Source organism: Blennius ocellaris (assembly GCF_963422515.1).
Source record: "Blennius ocellaris genome assembly, chromosome: 18".
Lineage (NCBI taxonomy): Eukaryota > Metazoa > Chordata > Actinopteri > Blenniiformes > Blenniidae > Blennius > Blennius ocellaris.
The window spans coordinates 10125450-10152405 of record NC_137667.1 but is presented as its reverse complement, the minus strand read 5'-3'; the positions used below and the strand labels follow the sequence as shown (position 1 = coordinate 10152405).

Genomic DNA, 26956 nt, shown 5'->3' with positions numbered 1-26956 from the left:
GAGATAATTTTTTACAAGCCGCCACTGGTTGGATGGTATCAAAGAGAAGTGGGATGATCAGAACTGAAGGGCTTGACCTCCCAGAGGGCGACAGAGGGCATATCCAGGAAAACTGCAAGTACTCTGGGATCCCTCAGACCAGGGCTTGGCAACCTTCAACGCTCAAAGAGACATTTGGACCCATTTTCCACCAAACAGAACAGACTGGGAGCTACAAAACCTTCTTGGCATAAAAATGAAGATAACACTGCATATATAAATTTAAATCTGGAGCTTCTGACCCACCAGGAATAGACCAATGCCTTCTGTGTTTCAAGTAGTCTGTCCGTCCGCCGCTTGAGCACAAGGGTCCTAAAGCCAGAATCAATCATGATAGATCAGACACTAAAGTGCAAGCTGTGCAAAAATGGTCCCGTACAATAGTAGCAAGCAGGATCAGTGTACGTGGAGAGACACGACCAAGTCACTGGGCACGTGTACAAAAACATCTGTATCCTGTATGGACTAGAAGTATGAAAATGAGCCGAATGAATATGAATGGGTCGAGATCTTGTGGGACTTCAACTTCCAGATTGACAAGCAGCCACTGGCAAACCAACCAGACAATGTGGTGGTTGACAAATATCAGAATTCAATTGAACTTTTTTTATATAGCACCACATAAAACACAGTGATTTCTAGGTACTATAAACAGAGCGAACACCCAACAAATCAAATAGCTCTTCGAGAGCCCTGCTCTACTGCTCAGCACAATGATTTAATGTGTGCCTGTAGATGTTATCAGGACAAGGAGCTTTGTTGCTCTGTGTCTTGTTTTGAAGCCCTTTAATACAGCCTCTTTACTACCAGATATAGATATACCTCCTGAAGACTTGCGTCTGTCTAAAATCTGGTGGAGAATGAATTGAAGTGTTTGGGAAGAGATTCCAGTCATTTATTTTAATGCTGGTCCGGATAGAGTGGAGGATTCCCTTGAATTACTTTTCTAAGGTATGATTCTAAGTTCTGATTTGTTTTTCTAATAGCTTGCTTGACCTCACTGTTGACTTCCTTCTTGTCGGCCTCCGATCAACTAAGAATATTATCATGAGTGACATTTAAAGCAAATAGGTGTGTGGCACCCCCCGTTGGTATTGCGGTGGCCATAATAATGTTGTATGCTTGTGTTTGTGGAGCCCACAGCAGGAGGCAACCGAGGACAGCTAGGACCCAGCTCGTCTTCCGGTGGCTTGCCTACAAAAGCTGGTTTCCACTGTAGCTTCAGTGGTTGTTGGCGGTGTGTGGCTCCTTCAATCCACGGCTCCAGGGTGCAGCCACCACACCCGGGTGGTCTTTCAAGTCGGCCCGTAACGGGTATATTAAAATAAGGGATTTGCCTGTATTAATCACTACACAAGCAGTATCTGTTGGAAACAGTATAATGTCATGCTTGTTTGCTTGAGTTCACTGAGGAGTGATCAGATTGAATGCTTAAATGTGATACCATGGAGTTGGCAACTTTATTTTGGGTAAGCTGACATGTTGTGCTGACTTTGGGTGGGAATCAGTGGATGTACTAAGAGAAAAGAGACATTAACCTACTTGTCTCAAAAGAGAGGGTCCAAAACAGGAAAACATATCACATGGTAAAGAAAGTTAAAGTTGAGTTTTCCTAAATTGTCTGATACATTTTTTTTTTAAATTTGTTACGTTTTTGATTATTGTGATATGTCAGAGTGATTTCTTTGGCATGTTAACAGTAATGTAATAATCTGATGTTGTGATAGCCAATATGATGTTATGATAGCCATACTTTTGAAGTAATCTAAACAGCCATGATGATTATAAAAGGCCTTTGTCAAAAATTGTTATGTTTTAAATTCTCCTTTCATGTTTTATTCTATAATTAATTGAGGATCTACCAATGTGTTTGCTTTCTTTATATGTCAGCCTCTTGCCATTAATACAATTGGTGATGGCTAATGACTTTAATAAAACATCTATAAAGGGCATTTTTTGTAAAGGAGTATTTTTACTTGGCTGTATTGATGTTTAATTTAAGGTAAAGACCTGATTCCTTTCTCTATCGCAAGCTTTTAAAGCGTCCTTTCCTAACCATATCCCAAATACTGTTTCACAGTAGTAGTTTCAATGGCACTTGCAAAACTCCCACATCAATTTACTAAATTCACTGGCTACCCAGTTCAGAATATCTATAATTGTTGACTGTCAGCACCTGTTTTTGTAGAAAACGTGAATGATTCTGCCCCCGAATTTTAAACTTGCAGCAGGAATACAAAGGAAAGTATCATGAAGCAGTAAATAATAAAGCATAGACATCAACAGGTTCCATTATTGAGTTTTATTGATGGTTTTGACTCTCTTGGAAGGTATGGTTCAGTACAATGTTACATGTTCAGTGTTTGAAGACAACAAACCATCTACATTTCAATGTTACAACAGGGTTTTTTCCCCCAAGTAATTGATATAAATATTGTTAAAGAGCTAATTGTCCATTATCTTTTCAAACAGATGGTAGTGTTTCATATGACTTCTTACTGTTGGAAGGAAAATGGAAGGTTAATTTCAAGGTTTCCATCTGTAAGTTTCATGTAAGCTTCACTGTTTGGAAGTTGCTGCTGCAGGAACCCAGAAACAACATTAGTGAGCTGATCTACTACCCGAATGAAAATGTCCATAATGGTTTCACCTGCTTTGTTAAACTCTTCCATGCTGAAGGTAGGGAGCTGGTCTACTACATTCTTCATGGATGTGACAAGGTTAAGATAGAACGCATTGATAGGAACGAATACGGCATCTAAATAGTCAGACTTTACAGAGTCAACAAACTCCTGTGATTTCTCAACAACAGCCTTCAAGGTCTCACCTATCTTCTCAAGCATTGTATCAAGACTCTCCATGTTTTTCACAAAGTCCACCAGTTCATCAAAGACTGTTTTGTAAATGGCTTTGACCTGTTCAATGATCTGACCTCCAGTGACTGCATCACCAACTGGCATGCGCAGTTTGACACTGCTGATCATGTCAACAAAAGAATTGTAGTAGACTTCCATGTTGTCATAGACAGCTTTGATGGTTACATCAAGCATAGCAGCAATACTGCTGGTCAGCTTCTTTAGGACCTGAGGGAGAGTGGTCATCTCATCAGATCCAGGCAATTTGAACTGGGTTTCCCTTAAGACCTTGATGATAGCATCTAGGAAGACCTGAACAGTTTTCTGGTACTGGACAATGACATTCCTGAAGAAAATTGACATCTGGCTCATTTGAACATCATAATTGACAGCGACATTATAGGCATCAACAATGTAGTTAGTGGCAGTGTCCTTCAATGTTTCCAGGCTTGTTGTGATCTGGTACTTATCAGCAAATGCTCTTGATGTAGCAATGATGGAAGGCAACCTCATTTTGAGCTCTGAGAGAACTTCTTTGGGTGCTGCCAAGTTGTATACAATCTGCAGCTGCATCTTATCAGCATCCATAGAGGTGGATTTGATGACCAGGATGTCAACATCAGCATCTGGGGCAGACTAAAAAGAGAGAATAAATATTATTTAACATATTTTAAATATTGCTTTTCATTACATAGACATTTTAATATTAATTCTAATTAGAGACACTCACAGGGTAGCGTCCATAGAATCTTGCGTTCAGTGGAACTCTTCCATTAAACTGAAATCCGAGGAAACCAGCAGAGGGGGAAGATACTGAGGCACTGACTCCATCTCTCCGTGCAGCATAACGAAGATTCACATCAGTGAAAGTAGGACTGGTGATGTCCACATTCAGTGTATGCCGAGAAGCACTACATAAGAAAAATGGCAACAACAACAAAATGCTTTCAATTTATGATTCAATATTAGTATTTTCTGTAAATTATAGCAACAATAATCACAACAATAATAATAATACACAATAAGTGCATTAACGGAATAGTTACCTGTCATCAGCCTGGCGCTTTTTCCTTAAAATATATAGAAAACGAATTAATTAGATCGACAATTGATTAGTGAAGGAAGTGTTACATACAGTTTTGTCAGACAAGGCAAGTTTGCTACCTCAGAGCTTGGCTCAGGACATGGTTGATTTCCATATTCAGGTCAGCATGTGTCAGGACACCCTTAGTGATCATTGTCAGAGCTTCATTTTCAAAGTTGGCTGTAGCAGAAGCTATTGAAAGAATATGTTTTGTAAGATATAAGGGATCACAGTACTTTAAAAAAACATGAAATATTTTGCAACATTTTTTTTTATCTCACCATCCATGTCGTACTCCAGGAAGACAATAGGAGAGGTGGCAGAAGATTTAAAGATGATTTTGAAGACTGGAGCAACGCCATCCAATTCAGCAGCGATGTTTGTGGTGTACATTGGGCTGACAAACTTGCCATTAGCAGAGATCTTTTGCTTGGCTCCTGTAATTTCAGCGACAGTCTTCTCAAAGATTGTGAAGTCACCAAAGTTGGTTGGCTGAGTGAAATCAATCTCAATGTCAGCAGACAAGGAAGAGGCTGGGGCAAAGTCAATGGTGGCTTGGGCAATGTGCTTCCCGTTGGTAAAGAAGTCAAACATGTTGGCCTCATTGTTGCTAGTGTATTTCAGAACTGCATACACACGGCTCAGGGAAGCTTCAATGGCCAGGTTCTCATTTATGTCCATGCCAATCACTTTAGTTGTACCATGGTTTAGTTTACCATTAGCAATAATCTTGGAAGTTGAACGCAGACCATCCTGATTGAGGTACAAGTTGGCTTCATTGTCCAGGATCCCTAAAAACAGGTAGTCTTCATTGAGTGTGCCATCAATGTTTGCCTTAGTGGATGACTCCATGGAGACATATTCAAAGGTTCCTTCCAGCTTCAGACTGTGGTCTGCCTCAGCCTTTCCAACAATCTTGATCAGAGGGATGTTGAAATTACCCTTCATCATCCAGGTGGAGACAGCATTGGCTTTGTTCTTGTTGTCGGCAACCAGGTTTTGGCTTGCTTCCAGGTTAAGTACAGGAAGGGCAATCTTACCAACTGTATTCATAGATGCTGCAGTTTCAAAGGTGTCAGTGCTCACACTGAAGGTGCTGTCATGAGTGCCCTCAATGTGACGATTTTCGAGGGACATTGAATTGGCCAGCTTAATACCTCTCTTGGTGGTCAGGCTTGTAGTGCCATCCAGTTTGGCATTCAGACCTTCAAACACAGAGGCTGTTGTTGCTCCCAAACGGAGTACAAGATCATCCTCTGTATACAGTCCAGCATTAACATTGAGGTTGACGATGGTAGACTTGACAGACATTTCTGTGATCAGGTTGCCTACAGAGGGAACCACGGTGAGTCCCATAATATCGACAAGTGGAGCAGCCTGGCTTTTCTTGTAAACAATCTTGGCATCAACATCAACAGTCTGGTCAGTGGTAGTCAAAATGCTGTCCAGCCCAGTTTGCTCATACACGTTCAGATCACTTAAAGCTGGAGTATGGAAATCGACAAAAGGCAGGTCAATCTCAGGAATACTGATGGGGTATTTTAGGAAGTCCAGGTTTGCCTCACTTTCCATGGCAGCAAAGATGCCAGCTTCGTTGACATTATTATCAAGAGTAAAGTTGTAGAACATCTTGTACTGATTCAGTTTAACCAGAGCGACTGTGTTCATCTGTTGGCTCTCAGGTTTGAAGTTGGCCAAGTAGTCATTCTGCAGATCTATCTTTGCAGTCAGGGAGTCAAACATGTTGACCTTGGCATTTCCTTTGTTTTGGAAATCAAAGACAAACTCAACAGGGCGCAGAAGGATGGTGACTGCATTGGACAGGACTCCATTGACTGAACCCTGGAGTTCTGCATCATGGTTTGCTTTCAGCTCGGCCTTCAGATCATACAGGTTGGCAAGTCCAGACACCACAAGAAGACTGTTCTTGATGAATGGTGCCTCTGCCTCATTGCGGATATTGAATGTGATGAAGGTTAATGGGCGAAGTTCGGCATCGATGAGCTGTTTCATCTTCATGATGGAGGAGCCTGTATCACCATTGAAAGTCATCTTAACAAGGGTGGGGGTAAGTGACAACTGCAACTTGCTGTTGTGGGTGCCAGTTTCAGCATTGAACTTTCCAGTTCCTGAATTATCAGCAGTTAAAGTGATGGTGAAGCCATCTTGGCGAACAACTGACTTCTGGGTGGCTGTCAACTCAGTTTTTAAATTGACAATTGGAAGGTCCAACGCGTGAGTCATGGTTGTTTCAAGAGAGGCAGACATTCCTCCTTCCATAGCAATAAAGGCTGTGTTCATGAAGCTTGCAGTGTATGGAGCTGTGTCAAACTTCACTGTAGTCTTTGCTTGGGCTTGAGCTGATAGGCCATAGAGAGTTACAGATGCCTGATGTTCAACTCCAAGAATTTCATGGTTCAGCTTTACAGTCTCAGCAACCACAATGCGGCTCCGTTTTGGGATTGCAATGCGAGCAGTGGCGTCAACCTTGTAATTGAGCACTTCATAACTTGGTGATGTGCCCTGGGATGTGAAGAATCCAGTGAACTGAGGTGTCATTTCAGTCTCAGTAGAGTTCTGTACCTCAGCAGATGTTTTGACAGTGTAGATGGGCGTGAGGAATTTGACTTCACCATAGAGTTTACCAAAGGCTGGGATCATGATCTCACTCGGAATGGTTGGCAGCTTGATCTCAGGAACCTGAAGAGCCTTAACCAGCTTTTCTACAGGAACGTGTGGGATGGTAGGTAGTGAAATATCAGAAAGAAGGATTTCAGGGAAGGTAATTTCAGGCAGGGCGGGAATGTAATTAAGAGTCATGTCTCCAAAGAAAACGTCCAAGTCAAGCATTTTGATTTCAAAGTTTACAATGAAATCAATCAGGTCCATGAGTTTCTGCTTAATGTCATCAACTGAAATAGTGATGGCTTTCACAGTGTAGGAGCCCAAGATGGTGAACTCAGGAATATCAACCTGTGTTGGCATATCAAACTGTTTCAGGGCCTCCAAGCTGAATGTCATAGAAGGCACATCAAGATCTGTTAGAGGAATGGTAAAGGATGGCATGTTAATCTCAGCTCTCCTCATTTCTGTGAGGAGTCCATCAATGATCTGTTGAATCTCAGTCAGGATTTTCTGGTCTGGTACGATGAGCTTAGCTGTCTCAACAATATCGTTGCGTACATTAGTGATGATCTTCATAAGCTTTGTGTAGTATTTTCTCACAAAGTTCAGACGAGATGAAATCTCATCCTTGATGTCAAAACTTGTAATTTTGTCTTTCAGAAACTCAGCAAAGGTCCTAAGATTGTCAAGCACAACCTGGTCAAAGACATCCTTGACAGATTTAATAATTTCTGCAACTTTGATTTCTCTCAGGCGTTCCATGAATCCTTGAACAGTTGACAAGACCATGTTGACAAAGTCTCGTGTTGCAGCAAGTTTCTGGGGAATTTCAAGAGTCTTGATCAGCTCATTCATGTAACTTGTATACTCAGCAATATATTGATTTGCAAAGTCCACAAACTCATTGTACTCCAGGGACTTCAGTTTATCCAGAGTAGTTTCAATATACATGTTCAGTTGTGGAATAATCTCCTCAATCTCTGTGGTTTTCAAGTAGTTGATAGCATACTGGAACATGTTCATGAATTTGGTTGGAATATCTGCATCCTTCACCATTTGGATAAGGGCACTGGTGGTTTCCTCAATTCTGAATTGCTTGATGAGCTCTACAGCTTTTTCAAAGACAGCCTGAACCTTCTGATCAACTTTCAATGTTACAATCAGCTCTCGCATCTTTGCAAAGAAGGTGTTGATCTTACCAATGATGTCAAGGTCCTGAATCATTTCCTTCATGTAATCCACTACTTCAATGAGAACCTCTGTGGGAATTTTAGTCACAAGTTCATCAATATAAGCTTTGAAGTCAATAGATGTAATGTAGCTCTTCATATCAGCAGCAAATGTTGTCATGTCAAAGGAGTCAATTGCGTTTCTAATAACTTTCATGATGGTTTCAAGTTGAGTCTTGATTTCATACTTGGCATCAATGTCACTCAGGAATGCAATGCTGGTGCCCCTCAGTTTTTCCAGATCGAACTGACTGATCATCTCTCTGATGGTATCGATCATGTTCACAACCACAGCCTTGATATCATACTCCTCAGTAATAGTATTGAGCAGTTCCTGGAAATTTCTCACAAGTGTTTCAGGGAGAGTGCCCTTGGCAATAACGTCTTTCATCATGCCAACAAACTGTTGGATGTAAACAGTCAGGTCAGCCAATAGTCTTTCAACAGTCACTTTCAGGTTCCTCAGTGAGGCTTCCACATCATCCATGGTGATAACATAGCCTTGGGTAAAGTCACTAAAATACTGCTTCAGCTGATTGATCTTATCTTCCATGTTAATTTGAGCAACAAAGTCATTTACATACCGAGGAAGAGCTGCAAGTCTATCCTTGATCTCATCGTTGTTAATGTATTCTTGAAGTGCCTCTGCTGCACGAACCACAAGTCCTTTGATGCTTTCCAAAACGACTGGCAGACTATCAATGAGAGGGAAGTGAATGACATGGCTTTCAGTGTTCTTGTCATACTTCAGGAAGCCAGAGATGGTGTATTCCTGGTTTTCTGTGGACTCTCTGTTCAAGATGTTGGTGAGGATGGTGCCAGAAACCTCAACTCCAGTTCTCTCAGCAGTGTTGTAAAGAGAGAACTCTTGATTAAAGGTGTTCTCATTCAGTTTGGACTTCAGGCTGAAACTGGTTGTCTGCTCTTCAAGTGACAGAGTTGTGTCCATTTTGTTGTCAAAGGTAGTCTCAAGGGCAAAGCCATTGTCAAGCTTCTGGGCTACTGATGCTCTGCATTCATGTGAGCTAGCAAAAGCCAGAGGCTGTGCTCTGAGGAGGAACTTGCCATAGAGCTGTGCACTGTGCTTGCCATACATTGTCATATCTCCATCACCATTGAAGATGGCATCAAGGTTGAAGTCGAAAGGAACAATGCTGCACCGGATGGTGTGATCAAAGCGGATTGGCTGCGAGTTGAAGCGAGCATCATTTGTGATCCTGGCAGCAAGACCAATGAGTTCAACTTCTGTATTTTGGTTCATATGAGTTCCAAAAAGTTTTCCAGTGGTGCTGCATTTTGCATTAGCAGACATATCAGCGTAGCTGATTTGGTAAGTGTGCTTGATCTCTTCCTCACCATAGATGGCTTTCAGGCTTCCAGTCAGGTCCATCTTGTACAGCTCAGCCTGCAGCTGTGCCTCATTGATGAAATCAGCAGTCAGAAGTTTAAGATTGTTCTTAAGATTTGCAGATGCAGTGTAGGGCTTCAGGTCGAAGGTGATGTCATGAGTGTAAGAAGCATATTCACTAGCAATAACGTCAGCCTTTGAGTTAAAGTCGAGGCTGGAGAGAGTGATGACCAGAGTGTTGGCATTATCAACCTTGAGATCACGCATTGCACCCTTGTTGGTAATGGAGAGACTTGCTTTTGTTGCATCTAGTCCACCAGAGAAGGTATTTTCCAATGCAAGGAAGCTCTGGAGGGTAGTTGTTCCACTTGTGGCCAAGCCGTCCTTGTTCAAAGTGAGAGCAGCCTTGTGAGTCGCCTCATTTTCAAAAAGCTTCATGTTGGCGTCGCTGTTCAGAGCCAGACCATTGCTATCAAAAGATGCAGTCATCAGAGAGTAAACACGGTTTTCAGATTGATCTGCATTTGTTTCAATTCTCACAATGACTTCACTGACACCAGCAGAGGCTTCAGCTTGGTTGCGGATCTTCATGCCAAGAGCAGCAGCATTTGCGTCGCTTTTAAGTGACAGACGACTGTCTTTGAATGAAAGCTCAGCAACATGAGTCAAGATGTCTTCAAAAGCATTGGTGTTAGAAGTGAATGAGAGTTCACCATTGGCAAAGGTTGCAGCAATGGTATTCTGGGCCTTGAGAATGGTGGAGTCCAACTGGAGAGAAGAGTCAATCTTTGCCTCTGGTCTGAGTGGGAAGAGAGTAAAGGTCTGGGTTGAAATTGTCTTGCCAAAGATTGGTCCAGCCTTGAAATTTCCCTCAAAATTGTTGTCAGCAGAAATTTCTTCAGTGTTGATTCCAGCCATGCCAGTGTGCTCAAGGACAACACTGAGACCCAGTGGGCTTGTGGCTTCAACCTTGCTTGTAGATTTCAAACTAATCTTGTCTGTGATGGTTGCATCTTCAAGAATGCTAACACTAGCCTCAATAAATTTGTGAGTCAAAGAGCTTTTCAGTTCAGCCTTGATGGAATCGGTGGTGTCCAACATTCCAGAGCCTAATTGCAAAATAAAAGAGGACATCTTACTTTACTGAGTTGCACTAGCAGAATTAATTGCATTTGATTGTACTCTCCGAAAATAATAAAGTCATGTCTCTCCCTCTCAACAGATAATAAGCTGTTATGGTAACAAACATTACTGTGTGAGATACATTTTCTAAAATTTACCATCTAACTTCTCAACATTCATGTTCAATCATGTTTTTGTTTTATCTTAGTAATATGATTTTTTATTAGTTGCTGTAATATAACACAATTCAAATAAATAAAAAAAATTCACAACACTTCAATGTTTAACGGTAGCTTAATATAGGTATAAAATATTAAATATGTAAAAATCTAACTATTATATTTGAACATAGTGTATATCTGTCTTTAAACCTATAATACCATTCAAACAACTGGGTAACAATTTTGAAAGTCATTAATAATTTTTCTGACATACCTTCCATCTTCACAGAGAGGATGTCAATCGGAGAGCTTCCTTTCACATCGAACTTAGCTGCGTACTTTGGTACTTCCATCTCGTCTTTGCCAAGCATCACTGAGGCCTCCATGTTGTACAGGTTGCATTCCAGAGCAGTTTCAATCTCAGCTTTGCCAAGATAAGGAACAGTAAAGGAGAAGCTTTCTGGAATGACAAAGTCGGGGATGGGAACTTCCATGGAGACAATCTCCAGTCCAAACTGTGGTACAGACAGTTGAGGTGTCGTCAAGGCTGGGGGGAAGTTAAGCTCCTCAGCTGACTTTCCTCCAAGAGGGAGAGGGAGAACGATGGTGAAGCTTTTGGGGTTGAAGTAGTAAACGGCCTTTGTGTCACTGCATGTCAGAAGAAAGAAAGAAGTTCGTTAACTTTAATTCTTTAGATGTTAATGAGCTACTTTCAATGATTTCTTTTCTGACTTACACATTCATGAACAGAGTCTCTGGCAGTGAAATCTCAGGCATATCAGGCACTCTGAAGTTCTGAATGTAAGGGAAGTCCGCACCATACTTCTCCATGTAGTTGTTCATTGCCTAAATGACGAAAAGCCATAAAAACTGTCAGTATTTCAACTGTCAAAAATATATCATTTTCACTTTCTCAATATCCTTGCGATAAATTATTCTTACCTCCACAAATCCCTTGAAGATTTGACGGACCTTCATATCAGTGTCACCAACTGGCATGTCAAGAAGACCATTACCATACTTGTCAATCACGTCAGCAATTGGCAGGTTGTTCAAGATCTCGGAGTTGACATCAGATTTGAATTTAAGTTGAATCTTGCTGGGGTCTGTAAATACAAAGTTAACAGATAAGGTAAATTATGACTAAATATTTGTTAACATCCTGAAAAAATGTTGGACTTGAGCATTCTTATTATCAGCCTTTTTTGGGGGGAAATTATTTTATCTCATATAACTACAGATATAACATGGCTGAAAATTTAATTTCCCATAAATACTAGTTGAATACAAAATAGAAAAATTCATACTGAGAACAAAAATGACAATGTGTAGTACCATATGTCAGTCCAACTTTTTGCTGAGAGGTGGTTCCCAGGAAGTTGATAATGCTCTGCAGATCCAGCTCCAATTCTTGATCACGTTTCATTTTAGCAATGAAAGTGGCATCCGATTTGAGAGAAGGAACCAGAAGTTGGACTTCCAGCATGCCTTCTTTCATGTCTTTCAGACTGAAAGACAGTTACAAACTTTGTGAAAATCACCAAAAGGATAAAATATATGCTCTTTTATCAGAAAATATAATTGATAACCTACTTGGCATGGCCAACCAGGGAGAGCTGAGGGATGTTCTTGTTAATCAGGTCAAGAGAGATGGAGTGGGTTCCTTTGCCCTTGGTCTTGCTATCAACAACGCCCAGTCTCAGTCCTGCCTCGATATCGTAGTCAGGGATCTGGATATCAGCTGTAACAACATTCTTTCTTCTGTTGTAATTGAAGGCTACTCTGGCCTCAGTTGGATCTGCACCTGTTGGCGGTCAACCAGAGGAATAAGTTCAAACTTCAGTGTTTTAACAAAGTCAGCAACTAAACAGATGGGAAAATATATCAGCAAAATACCTTCAGCTCTCAGAATGACCTTGACAGAATCAACCTTCTGCCTGCCATCATCTCCCATCTTGAGGACCTCGTAGGATACGGTGGCAGTGTACTCGGTGACTTCACCAGTTGGGTGGAGCTCCACAGAGAACCTATTAAATTTATGTGACAGTATTCCTTGAGTAAATGATCTACCTTGAAGTCTAGATATTTGCTGGTGGCTTACAATGTTTCACTCACTTGCTGTTTCCGGTGAAGGGGAAATATGGTGCCGTCTCCTGATTGAATGCATCAGTGTATTGGAGAGCAGTGCAGTATTTCATTCCAGCGAAGACTGGAGAGCACTCGCTAACATCAACCTTGTCCATGACCAAAGCAGGGATTGTCTTAATCTCTGATCCAGTCACTGCCACCAGATTGTTCCTTCATTGAAAGTAAAGCAAAGTTAAAAATGCAATTCTAGTTTTTCTCCTCTTGGAAATTTCAGTTGATAAACCTAGGAGGAGTAATTGTATCACATGTGCATAAACCTTGCCAAATTAAGCCAACCTTCAAATAAACCCATCATATTTGGTTGTCAGATGCATTCCCTACATTTTTGTTGTCACACTTTACTTATACATTTCACTTTGGCTTACGTCATTTTGATGAGTTTTGTTGGATTTGTTGGAGCAGGAATGGTCAGCTTGATGTTGTCACGTGCCATGGAGATCTCAGCTCTGACTCCACTCTCATGGAAAATGTTGGTGTGCATCTCCAATCCAGAGTGGACGTATTCAGGAAAGTAGGAGCCAACTTCAGTTACAAACTCAACGCCAGCAGAGGGCATTAAGTTAACTTTGCTCTGTGTGGAAAAACACAGCAAGTTAATAGTTATGGATGTGCAGTGAAAGAATAGAGTGGGCATGGCTTTCAAACACACGTTTGAATAATTACCATATCACGAGCCATCTGAAGACCACCCTTAAGACCAGGGGTGAAAGTACCAGACAGTGCCACCCTCAGAGGCACACCAGTCATAGTAGGCAGGAAGAATTCATTGTCCATGAAGATGTAGTGGGCAAAAATAGTGTTGTCAGCCTTGGTCATCAGAGCCTTCATGATCTGTGCCAAATGATAATGCACAATAAGACATTTCATTCATAAAATACATGTTTAGACTGAAGCACAGCTTATTATCTGTTTAAAGTAACTCATGAATCTAACTTACGTCAGTTGGGAACATCTTGAACATGCTGTCAATCATCATTGCAAGAGAGTAGGCCATCTCCTCCATTTCGTTGGTCTTCAGATATCCCAGTTCATTGCCCAACAGTCTCATGTAGACCATTGCTTCTGGAGACTGTACATCCTTCAGGTCCCTCACCAGTTTGTTGAGGTTGCGTCCAATGTCTCTCATCAGATTCATGTGGGCCTGAATACAAAATTGTAAAATGTTTTGAAATGCTTCCCTCGTGAAGTGATCTTATTTAAGTAAATACAATGTGATTAAAGTGTAGAAAGTTTGTTCTTTAAGTACCTGTCTCTTCATCCTGTTCCTCTTCAGGGCAGGCATGATGTTCTCCAAGAGTTCACTGACTGACTGTGGCATGTTGTCAGAGACAAAGTACATTGTCTTCAAGGCAGTGTCAGGGAAGAATCCATTCTCTCCAAAAAGAGCATCGACCGTTGGCTCAAATCCTTTGCCCTCCATGCCGACCTGTATAGATGAGAAACACCGGGTTAAAAATTAACTTACTGCTCAATCTGCACAATGCACAAGTTGGGATGTAATAATCCTTACCTCCATCATGTCAATTTCAAAACCAAAAGCTTTCAGAGTCATGTCAAGCATGACTTCCTTTGGCAGGTAGCTGCTGCTATCAAAGAGCATGTTGCCTTCCAAAGATCCAATCTTGTAGTTGCGAGAAAACTTGGTGGGATTCATGGTGCGTTCAATCTCATTACCCTGCAGAGCATCCAGAATCCTCTGTCTAATTCTGTTAGAAAGAATTAGAGAAAAAAATTTATCATATTGTTATATCAGAAAATCCTAACACTTTTTTACTGACAGTTTTTTTTTTTACTTACTCCTGTGTCTCAGGCACAGTTGAGGACAAAATGTTGGTAAGGTGGGAGATGATAAAGCTCTTGACTTGTGAGTCCTGCTCTGTAGGCAAGGCATTCACCAGCTGGGTCAGTTCACTTGTCTGAGGATCCTTCATAAGCACCAGGTATGCAGCAATGCGCTTTTGCATGGGGCTGGCGCTGTCCAAAAGAACCTGCATGAAGACGTCCCTGACCTGTGGTTAAAAAAAAAAAAAAAAAAAAAAGTAAGTGGCATGAAAGAGCAATGGAAGTAATGATTCGGACAATCTGTGGCATTCATAGTCACACTTACTTCTGCAGGAGCAGGAGTCAGTCTGAAGACCTGGATAGCAGCCTGCTGCACAGCTGGTGAAGCTGCAGGTTGGTTCACACACTGCATTACGGCACCTCTGAGTGCAGGGCCTGCGTTTACAACTGCTGGAGCCATGTTTCCAATAACCTGAATTTGAAAGCCAAAAAATCAATCTTCTCAAAAAGCCTAACATTTATTCAAACATGATTTTGATAGTCAACCCAGTGATTTCAAATGACTATTTTGGTTTGTCAGTCGCGGTTCTATTGTGGGACTTTCAAAGTTATTGTGAAAGTATGTTGTCCTGTGTATATTTTCGTGATAGAGCTTTGATTATTTTATTCTAGAGTACCTTTTAGGAGAGAGTGAAATAACCACCACACACCAAACAAAAAATTAACAATGCAATACACCTCTTACTAAAACCAATTTCAGCATTGATATGTCAAAAATCACATTACTGTATAGAAGAAAAATTATTCGATTACACTTTTTAAGCTTCCTGACATTAAGTCAAACTTTTAGAGACCTACCCTCAGTGTCATGAAAGTTTCGTCATTGTCTCCAGAGCAGTCACCCAGCTTGCTGGCCATGAATTCAGCAACAGCGAAAATCTCAGGAGTGAGTTTTTCCTCAGCTTTGTAAAACCTGTCAATACAAACATGTTCAACCACATTTATGAGTAATTTCAACACACTAAAATATTTCAGCACAGAAATAAATGCTCTTCGATTCACTCACCTCTTGACAACATTGCTCAAAGCATACATGATGGGCTTGCTGGATTTGTACTTGGCCATCTCGAGCATGTCATTGATGAGCAGTTCAGATGGATTGGACATGAGTCCCAGAGCAAAGACAGACGCGTCAACCTCAAGGGAGGCACTGTCAAAGGACCTGAGGATCTGCATGATGGCACTGCTGCACTGAGGGGTTCCACACTGTGCCAGGACCTGGTAGGTCAGGACACGGGACACCTCAAGAGCCTCGGGAATGGCAGGACTCAAGGTTTCAGTCTTCATTCCGCGGACGAGGTAGACCAGCACGTGGAAAAGGTGGGCCCTCTTCTCACCGTCAGCCTCAGGCAGAGCAGCCAGCTCTCTCAGGACATTGAGAGCTGCATCCTTATCCTGGATGGCATACTTATCCTCAACAGTCTCCATGTGAAGACCCTTGACACGGTCAGCTTTAGGCATAAGCAACAGAGTTATGAATCAGATGGTTCATATCTATATCTCACACACATACACGTACAAAAGTGCAAAATAGGACTTACTGCGGTCGAACACTCTGTCGTTGTGGGCAGAAACTGTGAGGAAGTTGAGCTCTTGCTTTCCAACGTTAGTGACTCCATATTCTCCTCTATAGATTGAAAAAAAAGTTTATGCAAGTGTATAGAGAAAGTGTGGAATGTGAGGATTTTTTATTATTTTTTTTAACCAAATGTTTAGCTGAGTCTGAAACCAGTCTCGACATACTTGTGAGAGAAGGGGATGAGGATGTGCTTCTCAGTGCAGGAGGCAAAGGTCATGTGTTTTTTCTCATTGTCAAACTTGTAGTTACAAGCCTGGGAGCTTCTGAACATCTGAGCAAGAGGGTTGTGCTGAAACACAAAAGTATGATTACATGGGGTTATTTAAAGTTATTCAATTATTAAAATCTTTAGTTTTTAAGTTTTTATCTATTCATAATTTCCTCTACATACTTTGCACATTATAATACATTTCTGCAAGAATGCATATCCTCAAGAGTGCAGCAATGAACATTATTTCACTTCAGGTATTAATAACTAAAATGTGTTTCATACTCTTAAACTACCCTTTATGATTGTCTTACCATGCCAGAGATAAGTGCCAGAGGGCTGGTGTGATCTCTTATTGGGATGAACTTGTCACATTTGGATAGATCCCTGGTGAGGCTCATGTCAGTTGCAATATCTTCTCTGGCATTGATGGTGTAATAGGTCTTGCATTTGCCATGGATGGTAGGCTAAAAAAGAAAAAAAGATGATAAAGACTGAATTGAATGCACTGGGTTATTATGATACCAATTTTTAAAAAGGTTCTCGTGTGGAACTCCTTGTACCATGTATTTGTTCTTGTCTTCTTCCACCAGAGGCACAGCCAGGGCAGAGATGATACCCCTCTTGAAGTTCAGGATGTTTGTGGGCTCTCCTTCCTCGGGGTACAGTTTCACATCATTGATACCCTCAACCACAACCTTCAGAGGATACCTGACAGAAACATGCAACATTTTGGTTATTTTCTGTTTGCAGGCTTAATGGCGATACATTTTTTTTTTTTAGAGCAGTTTTTTCTCTCTCTGGAGAGACATACCTCTCCATTTCAGCAGCAAAGGCATCAGAGGTAGGGGTAGCGCTGAACATAGGGTTTCCCTCTGCGTCCATGCCAACCACCTCACTCAGCATGCAGCCAGTGGTGCGGATGATGAAACTACACGTCTGGGGCACTTCAATTTCAACCTGTGAGAGAAACCAAGGTAAATGTCCTTTGTTCTTTCTGAGGTACATGAGATAGAGAAGGAAACTCAGATGATAAAGGAAAGTTTGGGATATGTCTGTTGTACCTTGCAAGAAGCCTTAGGTCCGTTCTTGAGCTGTGAGGCTCCGTTGATGGCGTTCAGAGATTCAGCTTCGTATTGGTATTCATATTTGTGAAGGGTCTTGTATCTTTGGGCGACTGAAAAAGCCATAAACCATAAAGAGTTGCATTAAATTTCTCATAAAAAAAACAATTTTGTGAGCTTATAAAATAACTGTAAATGTATAAACTGAATGTTAACCTTAAAATGAACATATTATACAGAGCATATTTAACAGAAAGCTGTAACTTACGCAGGCAGGAGGGCTGATCATCTTGGGCAACTGGAGAAAAGAAACACAAACTTTAATTTCTTAATTAATTTGGGGCATATGACATCACTGAATGTTTGTTGAATTATTTTAAATGAACTGTATCATCTATGTGATAAATGTCTTGGCAGCTAATCCTTAAAAATGAGTTTTCTTCTGCATTTAAAAGAAAGTGAAAAAAAAAAAATGCAACGCATATGTTGATATTCTAAATTTTCATTCATTTAAAGGAAACTTGCCAACAATTCTGTATTAGAGCCAGAAAGTAAGGAAAAATGAACTACAAAGTTGAAATGTTTTGGGGAATATCTACTCACAAGTCAAGGCAGACGTGCTGAGGAGCAGCAAAAGGCAGAGCTTTGAGTCCCCCATGATGGGTTCGTTGAAGCTCTCTCCCTTGAGGTTGGCGAGTACTCAGACGAGACTGATTTCTCAGCGCCAGTTCAGGGCTTTTATACCATCAGCTGGGCTCAGTCAGGGGGCTGGGAGGCACAGTCAAAGTCCAACTGATCCTCCTGTGTGGAGGGACAAAGGCAAAAGGTTTAGGCAGATACTTGCAGATTAAATCTCAGTTTTACAAAACTGAGCAAATGTTTTTCTATTTTTCTTTCTTTTACCGTATTACATGTATTCACGAAGCCGTTTGTTTGGATGTTTTATGATTTAAAAGTTGCTATGACCTGAATTAATCTCAATTATCTTGTTTTATAAGTTCTGAGATATCTGTCAGGATCAGATTTATTGATGACAGTTGTTGATGATAGTCTTTACAGTCATTCACACGGTAGCGATAGTATTAAAAGGCATCCACTGCCAAGGAATTAAAATATTAATGTGTGGATCTGCTGTCAGTTTCAATTTTAGTTAAAATTATTGTGAATAACTTCCCCATTTTTCTGAATTCAAAGAGAAAACTGATGCAACCATACACAGAATGATGATTAAATCTTTGACTGAGGTTCACAGGCCAAAAGCTCCCATCGTGATTTAGGTCACTGATAGACGTTCATTAGTGAACACAGTGATCAACGCGTGCTCCCAACACAAAGTCCCCTTCAATGTGAAAAGGACGATACCTTATCAGTATCTTTATCCATTGATTATCTTAAGACAAGAAAAAAAAATAACAGCAGTATTACCGTATTACATAAATGCTGTGATACGTCTTTGTCTTTGGCATTAGTTTCGTCATTGTAATTTACTGGGTTTCTGACAGTGGCAGAGTAAGCGTTTTATATAAACGAGGGTTTTCCAAAAGCCTGTCTGACAACTATAGTCAGTTTACCACATTTTTGTTTTTAACATCGACAACTGGTATAATGAGAAAATAAAACAATACTCACAAAAATAGTACCTTGTTACCCAGTTTGTTGCTTGTTGCTCTGCCTCCACTTTTCAATATGGCTACAGAGAAAACATTTACCAAACTTTGATTTGGGTCAGATGATGAACAAAGTTTCAAAGGTTCATATACACTCTGTTTGTTGTTTGAATTGGCGCTGCAGTTCATTTTGTGGCAAAAGCAATGAATAAATAAACAGTGATCCAAAACCTTGGATGGACTAAATGTTCCTCTTTTATTCTAAATCTCTAAATTAATTGACAAAGTTGACATGGGTGGAGCTTTTTTTTGGAGGTATTCCAGATTTTTTTGTTTTTTTTTGTTTTAAGAGATCACATAACTACATCTGCATTTTGCGTAATGGCCTGTTGCAATGTATCCTGATCAGAAGGTCTTAGTTAGGCACAGACAGTGTTTGCACTGACAGTCAGGTACACAGAAAGAGTCCAAAGGGGGCCTCAGCCTCGGAGCACTTTTTCTGCAGACATTTATACATTTTAAAGCTGTTGGTTTTTAGAAAAAATAATGCAATACAGATATATCTAAATAAATGCACATGATTTGTTTGTGGTAAAATCTTTGTGTTCTAGTTTGACATCAAACATCAGTGTTCTAGTAAAGTTATGCTCATGCACACTTCATTACAGGGCTGAGAAGAAATCGGAATGCCCTTGCTGAGCCTAGAGAGTCTGACAAGGCGATACCTTAAGCGAGAACTTTGCTTGAAAAAGCATTACTTGCTTTAACTTGCTATAGTTTCTGCAGTATAATTGAAGTTTTCTGGAAACAGTTATAAGTAGATCTGCAAGTCAATACATGTCAATATGAGAATAATATACAGAGTCCTGTATATTAGATGTTGAATATAGACTACGATAAACATTTTTGATCAGTATTATAGATTTATTTTTGAAATGTCAGTTAGCATTAGCTTTCAGTCTTCTTTAATTATTATTGAAAATAGACTGTGATAAAAGAAATCAATTCAAACAGCCGTCCTTATAATCACACAAAATGCATTCCTAATATTAGCAAATGTATTACACTGAAATGAAAAATCATGGAAGTGATTCTGAACCCTCTGACCCTCGCGGAGACAGACATGTGCATGCACCCAGCAAAGTAGTGGTGGGGACTCTTGCCCAATCAATCGTTCAGCGTAAAGGTCAATGATTTAATCCTCTAGGACCACTGATGGGTTTTTTTTTCTAAGTAGAGTTAACCTCATTATATATTTATCCACCTCCATGTTGATATATGTGTCTTCTCAATAGTGCTTGAATCGCTTCCTGACAAATAAAGTGCACATGACAGTTCAACAGTGATGCAGAAGTTCATTTATCATCAGCTGTATGCATCTGTCCAGTCAGTGCTTATCTGTGGATTTTTCTTAATCACATATCCAAACCCCGACAGTATGGATTGCTTTTCTTCTGTGCTGCACCTGAGAGCGAGATTGTCAAAATGATTCAATCTTGAAATGATCACATGTCCTCATGACTGATCATAAAATATACTTTTAATCAAACAAAAGCTCAAGCTTACATCAATAAACCATGTTGAAGCATTTTCATTTTATGTCGTCCATTCAGTTTGAAAATTACTTTTCGTTTGAGGTTGAACGTTTTCAATCCTTCGGCTCTGACCTTTGACCTGTATAAGCATAGAGTCAGCTTGTTCTGAAGGGGATATCCGACTGATGAGGTTCTCGTCGCTATTGACATGTAATCAGGTTTGCTCATGCCTACACTCGTCTGTCCAGGTTTATAATGTGTATCCATTAATTTGTTTTCTGGCACGCTGTGTACTGGACAGCAGTATGCACTTTGTTCCTTGATGCTTTAAAATGGTGCTCGAATGTATCGCAATGCAAAATAAAAACAAAAAATAACAATAGCCAGAAGTCAACATTTGCCACTGTCTGATCTGTGTCCTGCCTGATCATGTTTAATGATTACATTTGGAAAGATTGGACCTATAGCAAGTATGAATGATTTTTGTTATTACAAATATTTGTAATGCCCCACAATTGTTCATTCACTTTGAAGACAACCCAGCAGAATCGTTGCAGTTCATACCTCTATATATTCCTTAATTTGCCTTTTTTACAACACGACTTGCTGAAAATGTCATCGAATGTCTGTATTACCTGAGGACGGTATGCATTTTGAATCAAAAATATATTACATCTTCACCAAATCAAGACAAGCATCTGATAGTATGGCAGCCAACTGAGTCTTAGAAAGCTCAGCGGCACTTTTCACGTTAGATCTTTCTTAATTCTCTCATAGAGGAACATTTTCAGGTTGAATGAGTTGAGCATGCTTTTTTTGTGCTCATCAAACTCATTTTGTTCATTTTTATCAAACTAAATGAAAAAATATTTTCCCATCAAGACTTGAAGTTGCTTTCCTAAACGTATCTTGGCCCGTTTTCCATAAACTTAAAAAAAACTCCATACAACATTATATAATTTTACAGAAAACCACTGAAACCAGGTTCCATTCAGGTGGCCTTCAAATATGCCATCATACTGGTCTGTTGTTTGGCATGTACAATAAATCTAATATTACTTGTGCCTAAATCTCAGAAATATCAGTTGCAATGGGCCACCTTAAAAAAATTACAAAATTATAGTATTAACCTTTAACACCGTGTAACAAGTGCATAATGTGATTTGAAATAGATTCTCCTACAGTTTATTGACCTATTAGCCAATCATGTTGAGCAAACATTGGCTGAAAGTCCAGACACAATGAAGTCATGCAGAGGGTATCACTGTCCTGTAAAGTAACACGCTCATGCTAAATTATATTGTTCTTTAGCTTTATCAGCATCGGACAGATAGCGCTTTCGACCAAACTAGCCATACTGATAGAACCATTCTGTTAGGACAGAGCAAAGGTTGTCATATACTGCACAGCACACATAGAAGACATTTGAAAAGATCATGTTTGTTGAATTTGCATGGGGATGAATAAATAGTTTTTGAGTAAAAGTGGTATGAAGGTGCAGTTTTTCTGTGCATTAGGCCGCATTCACACGAGAGCAATATGCCAGAAAATTGATTTTTTTTCTTTGTTTGTTTGCTTGTTTACCATTTGTGGTAAACTACCCCGCAGACACACAACAAAAACTGCTTGGGAGACGATTTGTCACAAAGTCAAAGTGGTAGGAAAAACAAAAGGAACAAAGTCCTCAAGTATGATTTGTGGAGAGACACAATCTCACCACAATAAGAAATACATCTGTACTTTCATTGAACCAATTTGCTGTCTTCAAGACCTGTTACATCACTAAAACGTACTTGCTTGACTCTCAAGACACATCAAGACATCCTCCTATCACTGTCGTGGAGTCCTTTCAATTTATAGCAGATACAGACACAGTACCTGTACAGAACATACTGTAATCTTCTCCGGTACAATGCATACTATAAACTATACATTTGGCCCCCTGCCAGTAGGTGCATTTAAAGACACAGACACACAAGTTACGACTGAACTTTGATGTGAGCAGCAGCGTTGGATTCAACCTTTGTTTTACCTGAAAAGCTCTTTGATGGCCAGCGTTTAGTCCATACATTCATTCTCTATCCTGCCTTACCCATCTTATGGTTGCGATGTGTTGGAGCCGGTTATTGTTGGTTAGTGGTGAAATAAGGCTTTCAGGTCTTCGGTCCATTTCCGGGCAGTTCAGAACAATCAGTTTTCATTTTTTCTAACCATTCTCCGTAAACACGAACACATGAAAATCCCCGCTGACTGGTAGTTTATGAAATCCCCTCACCAGTCGCTCATATTCAAAGCCACTTTAATCACCTTTCTTCCTCGTTCTTCTTGACCATGTCTTAATGTGAAAATACATTGAAGTCCTGATTGTGTGAACCAGTAATTGAACAGGTATAAATAATGAATTGGCAGGAAAGTGTGTGCCAATAAAAAACAACAAAAGACCAGTAATTACTGTCTGTATACTTGTGTATGCATGCTTGTAGGTATTTATGTAAGTATTCATGAAGCTAGGCCTTTATCTCATACAGAATGAGCTGGGTTGTATTCTGACTTTCAGTTCTTGTACAGGCGATGAGCAGAGGACTTGGGCCTCTCAAGGTGTGACTCCAGGCCACATGTTACACAATTTTGTACTTCAATACATTGAAGGTGTGCAATTTCACAGACATAAGCTTGTTTAAGTGGTTCTATATGCTAAGGCTTTTTCTATATGGATAGGCCGTAACAAATACAATATTACCGTAGATTTATGCCATCAATTGCCAGAAAAGCTAATACATTTAAAAAAGATACCATGACATTAATGCAAACAATATATGTTTTCAAACTGCACATGCTGTTCAGTCCCACAGGCAGAATACACAAATCTGTGCAGTGTTCTAATCATCTGAAAGCTTTGCTAATATTAGTTTAATTCCTGGAAAAATCCATATTATTGTCTCATGTCAACAGAAAACATATTTAACTCTACAGTGCCAGGACATTTCATTGAGTACACTTGTTGTCACCACATCTGGAAATTTCGAGGAAAGTCTACTCAGCATTGCTACTATCACTGGTGAAGTAGTGCAAATATGATAAGAAGGCTGCAGGTTTTACGGCACAAGTAACTTATCAGTATATCATATAGTTCTACTGTTTGCAGCCTAATCAGATCTTTTTACATGAAAGGATGAAAAGCACATCAGATTTCAATACAAATCTGATCCCAAGTCAGAGATAAAATGTGTATGTGTTGATATACAGAGCATGGTCTACAGATATTCATACCAGACCAAATGCAATGGTGAAAGTAGAGTTTTTTGTTGTCTTTCTTTGGTTGCATTTTAATCACAAAAAGCTGCTATTAGAATAGCTTAACAAACTGTTAAACCTTGATAAAATATTTAACGTGTTGCTTTTGTAAGCTTCACCGTGTTTTTGATCTTTACCCAATACTTAAAACTAATATGCTACAGAAGAGCTAAATACTCCTTGAAATAGTTGCATTTTAAGCAGACGTGATAGACACTGTAGACAGTAGATTTACTCTGGCTGGCCATAACAAAGAAAGTGAAGCTCCCTAACGCAGCTTCCACTCCTGACCCCTTACTGGTTCCAGATTGATGTCATCTTATTTCTGCCACTGGAAGATGGTGTAGGAGTAAATAGTATGAATTACAAAACACAATGAACAGAAATCCTTCAACAAATATGTGCTGCAGAGTCTAACTAGAACAATAGACTCCTTTTACCCCAAAATCTTATAATTCATTAGCACCTCTCAGGGAAAAGCTACTGGAACCAGGGGTTTGTCTATCTGGAGGGTGCCTTGGGGTTATTAGTGTTTATAATATGTTTATGTGATTGCAGAGCTGTGATTTGTGATTTTCTGGCATTTATCAAAATAAAACCAACACTTTAGAGTGGCTCAGCTGATAGAACATGTCTTTCGGTCCCAATGTTTAAGGTTCAATACTCCATCTCATGCTGTCAATAAGTCAATGTATTTTTGCGCAAGACACTGATTTGCAAGTTGCTCCCAATAATGGATAAGTTGCTTACACGTGTGCGTGATTGTGAGTGAATAGGTAACATATCAGGTAAAGCTTGCTGAGGCTGCTGAAGTGGTAAAATGTTATGCATACGCAAAATCTGTTTACTGTTTACTTTGGCGTCCTCGCACAATCCATAGACATTCATTTTGTGTTGATTGATTTCTCCAAACGGCATATAGGCGTGAACAGTAGTGAAATATGATGTGATGGCTATATGAAAACACACACGCACACGCACACGCACACGCACACACACACACACACACACACACACACACACACACACACACACACACACACACACACACACACACACACACACACACACACAGGGAGAACATGCAAACTGCACTCGAAGAGGCTCAGAAGCATCCCGGTGAGGTGAAAGTGTAAATCGCTATACAGTATCACCTTTCTCACTACTGAATATTTCTCAGTTTGTTTTGAATATTTTTGATTATGAAAATTATTCAACAAAGGAATATATGCAAGTCAGTACATGTTAAAATCCCAGCACTGGTCTGAGAACCTGTCATTTGTCATTTTGTCTTGACATTTACGTATTTCAATGCTGATTTCATTAAAATATGTCAGAGCTTGTTGAGCTGAGCTGATGTTTCCAGTATTGTGGAACAGTTTCGCATTTATTTATTGGCATTTATTTAATTATTTGCTTTCTCGTTGTTTGATGAAAGTATCAACCCCTCTGGAAGGTACAGTATGTGACATGAACCGAGAGTAAATGTACATGTGATGCAAACAAAATCATTTAAATGCACATTATTGTTCCACAATCAAGTTAAACCTTGATTCGAGTGCCATGTGTTCCTTAAATATTGACAGAGGACTATAGAAAGGAGCAATGCCCCCTTACTCTAATGTAAAGACAGACAGATCAATATTTGAAGAGTGCGCTGCTCTAACAGCTACCAGTCAGAAATCATGCGAAAGGTTAAATGGAAGTACATGTGTGGTGAAGAGGAAGGACGGAGGGTTAACAGGATTTAAGAAGAAATTCATCACACATGTATATATTGGCATATTTACATCTTTGACATTTGAACAGCATGTAACATTAAGTATATTACTTTTAAAACACTTGTTAAAGCATTTATTTTTACTTTTGTTGACAAATAAACCTAATACGATACATAATGTGATAACAAATGCAAAGCTATTTTAATGTGAAGAGAAAATTAAAAACACAAACATTACAGATGTAGTAGAAAATGTGTTTCTTTTTCCTTTTCTTTTTTTGAGGAACAATTTACTACAATGCACTCGGACAAGCTGTGTTCACAGATGACACTACATGACACCACTATATCCAAATACAGAATTGGCTGGGAAGGGACTGTGCCCATAAACACTCCTTGTTCAAATCAACAGACTTGCCTGATTTCATAAAGCTCAGCACACAGCAGCTCAGTTCAACTTTTATGGGACCATAAGAGACGGCAACAGCATATTGCAGAGCTATTAGCGGCCTCTAGTGGATAGTTACTTTAATGCAGAAGACAGCAAAAGTACTGTCCGTATTTAGTGATACACTTCATGATTTATTTTTCAACTTGTGGCAAATTACAAAATAGATTAAAAGTCTTCTATGAGTAAATAATGTATGTACAATTAATGCACAAAAATCTCCATGTCTTCAAATCTAATACTCTTACATTAGTATGGAAACTCAAGATTTCATTCTAGTGAATTAAATTAGAATATCGACATTTTGAGAGCTCATTAAAGCCCCCAAAACTTTAATCCCACTAGAGTGCTTTTTATTTTTATTTTTTATATAAATTGCTTTTATTGCAGAAAAATATAGAATTTTCAAAAAACCACTAACAACCTCACAAACATCCTATTCCCCCCAAACATTAATCAACAAAATTTCTTTATCATATTTTGGCTTTGACACTCAAACTGTAAGCATGCACAGATAACATTGTTCATGGTCCCAAACAGTGGAAACTTTCTACCCTGCAAAAGCCTCATAATGAGCCACATTACATTTTGATGTATCAAATTAGGTGTGTGCTCTTTTCTCTATTTATTTGCATCAATACAGGCTCGTGCCAGTATTAATTTGCAAGCTGGCAATAGCCACACAACCAACCTCAGACTACTTTATCGCTGCCTTACCCGCCCCCTCTTATTGTACTCACTCTGAGCCTGAGATAAACACTCCATGTGCTTATAGAAACAGGTGTCAGGCTTCAGGAAGGAACACACAGGCACACATACACACACAGTTAATTATTTATCCACTTAATGAAATGCTGACATACACACCATCCTGCCTTGTGTGACACTTTATAGTCCACACAAAACAAGTTACTGTCATGGGTGCTGACTGACTGCGGCAGCCACAGGAGGTATTTATGGGAACGTTGGAATAAGGTTGTCACTCGAATAGCAGTATTTGCTGCTGCATTATTGTTTACCCAACTATTTTAGAAGGATTTGGGGTGAA

General features: G+C 39.7%; 1 protein-coding gene across 1 annotated transcript; it reads right to left on the bottom strand.

Moving 5' to 3' along the window:
* Nucleotides 1-2534: 2534 nt before the first annotated feature.
* On the bottom strand, nt 2535-18015 carry apobb.1 (apolipoprotein Bb, tandem duplicate 1; the record flags this gene model as incomplete). The annotated part of the gene is made up of 29 exons (XM_080514023.1): nt 17908-18015; nt 17573-17602; nt 17305-17417; nt 17055-17200; nt 16804-16951; nt 16555-16707; nt 16197-16321; nt 15995-16080; nt 15460-15904; nt 15252-15366; nt 14719-14865; nt 14409-14620; nt 14122-14317; nt 13858-14037; nt 13549-13752; nt 13275-13442; nt 12977-13182; nt 12579-12761; nt 12360-12490; nt 12057-12267; nt 11799-11971; nt 11406-11569; nt 11200-11309; nt 10738-11111; nt 4260-10289; nt 4059-4170; nt 3941-3964; nt 3625-3805; nt 2535-3530 (listed from the first exon to the last, which is right to left on the bottom strand). The coding sequence occupies exons 1-29, from the start codon at nt 17960-17962 to the stop codon at nt 2535-2537; spliced, it is 11418 nt and encodes a 3805-aa protein (XP_080370149.1). The 5' UTR covers nt 17963-18015.
* Between the last annotated feature and the right edge of the window lie 8941 nt (nt 18016-26956).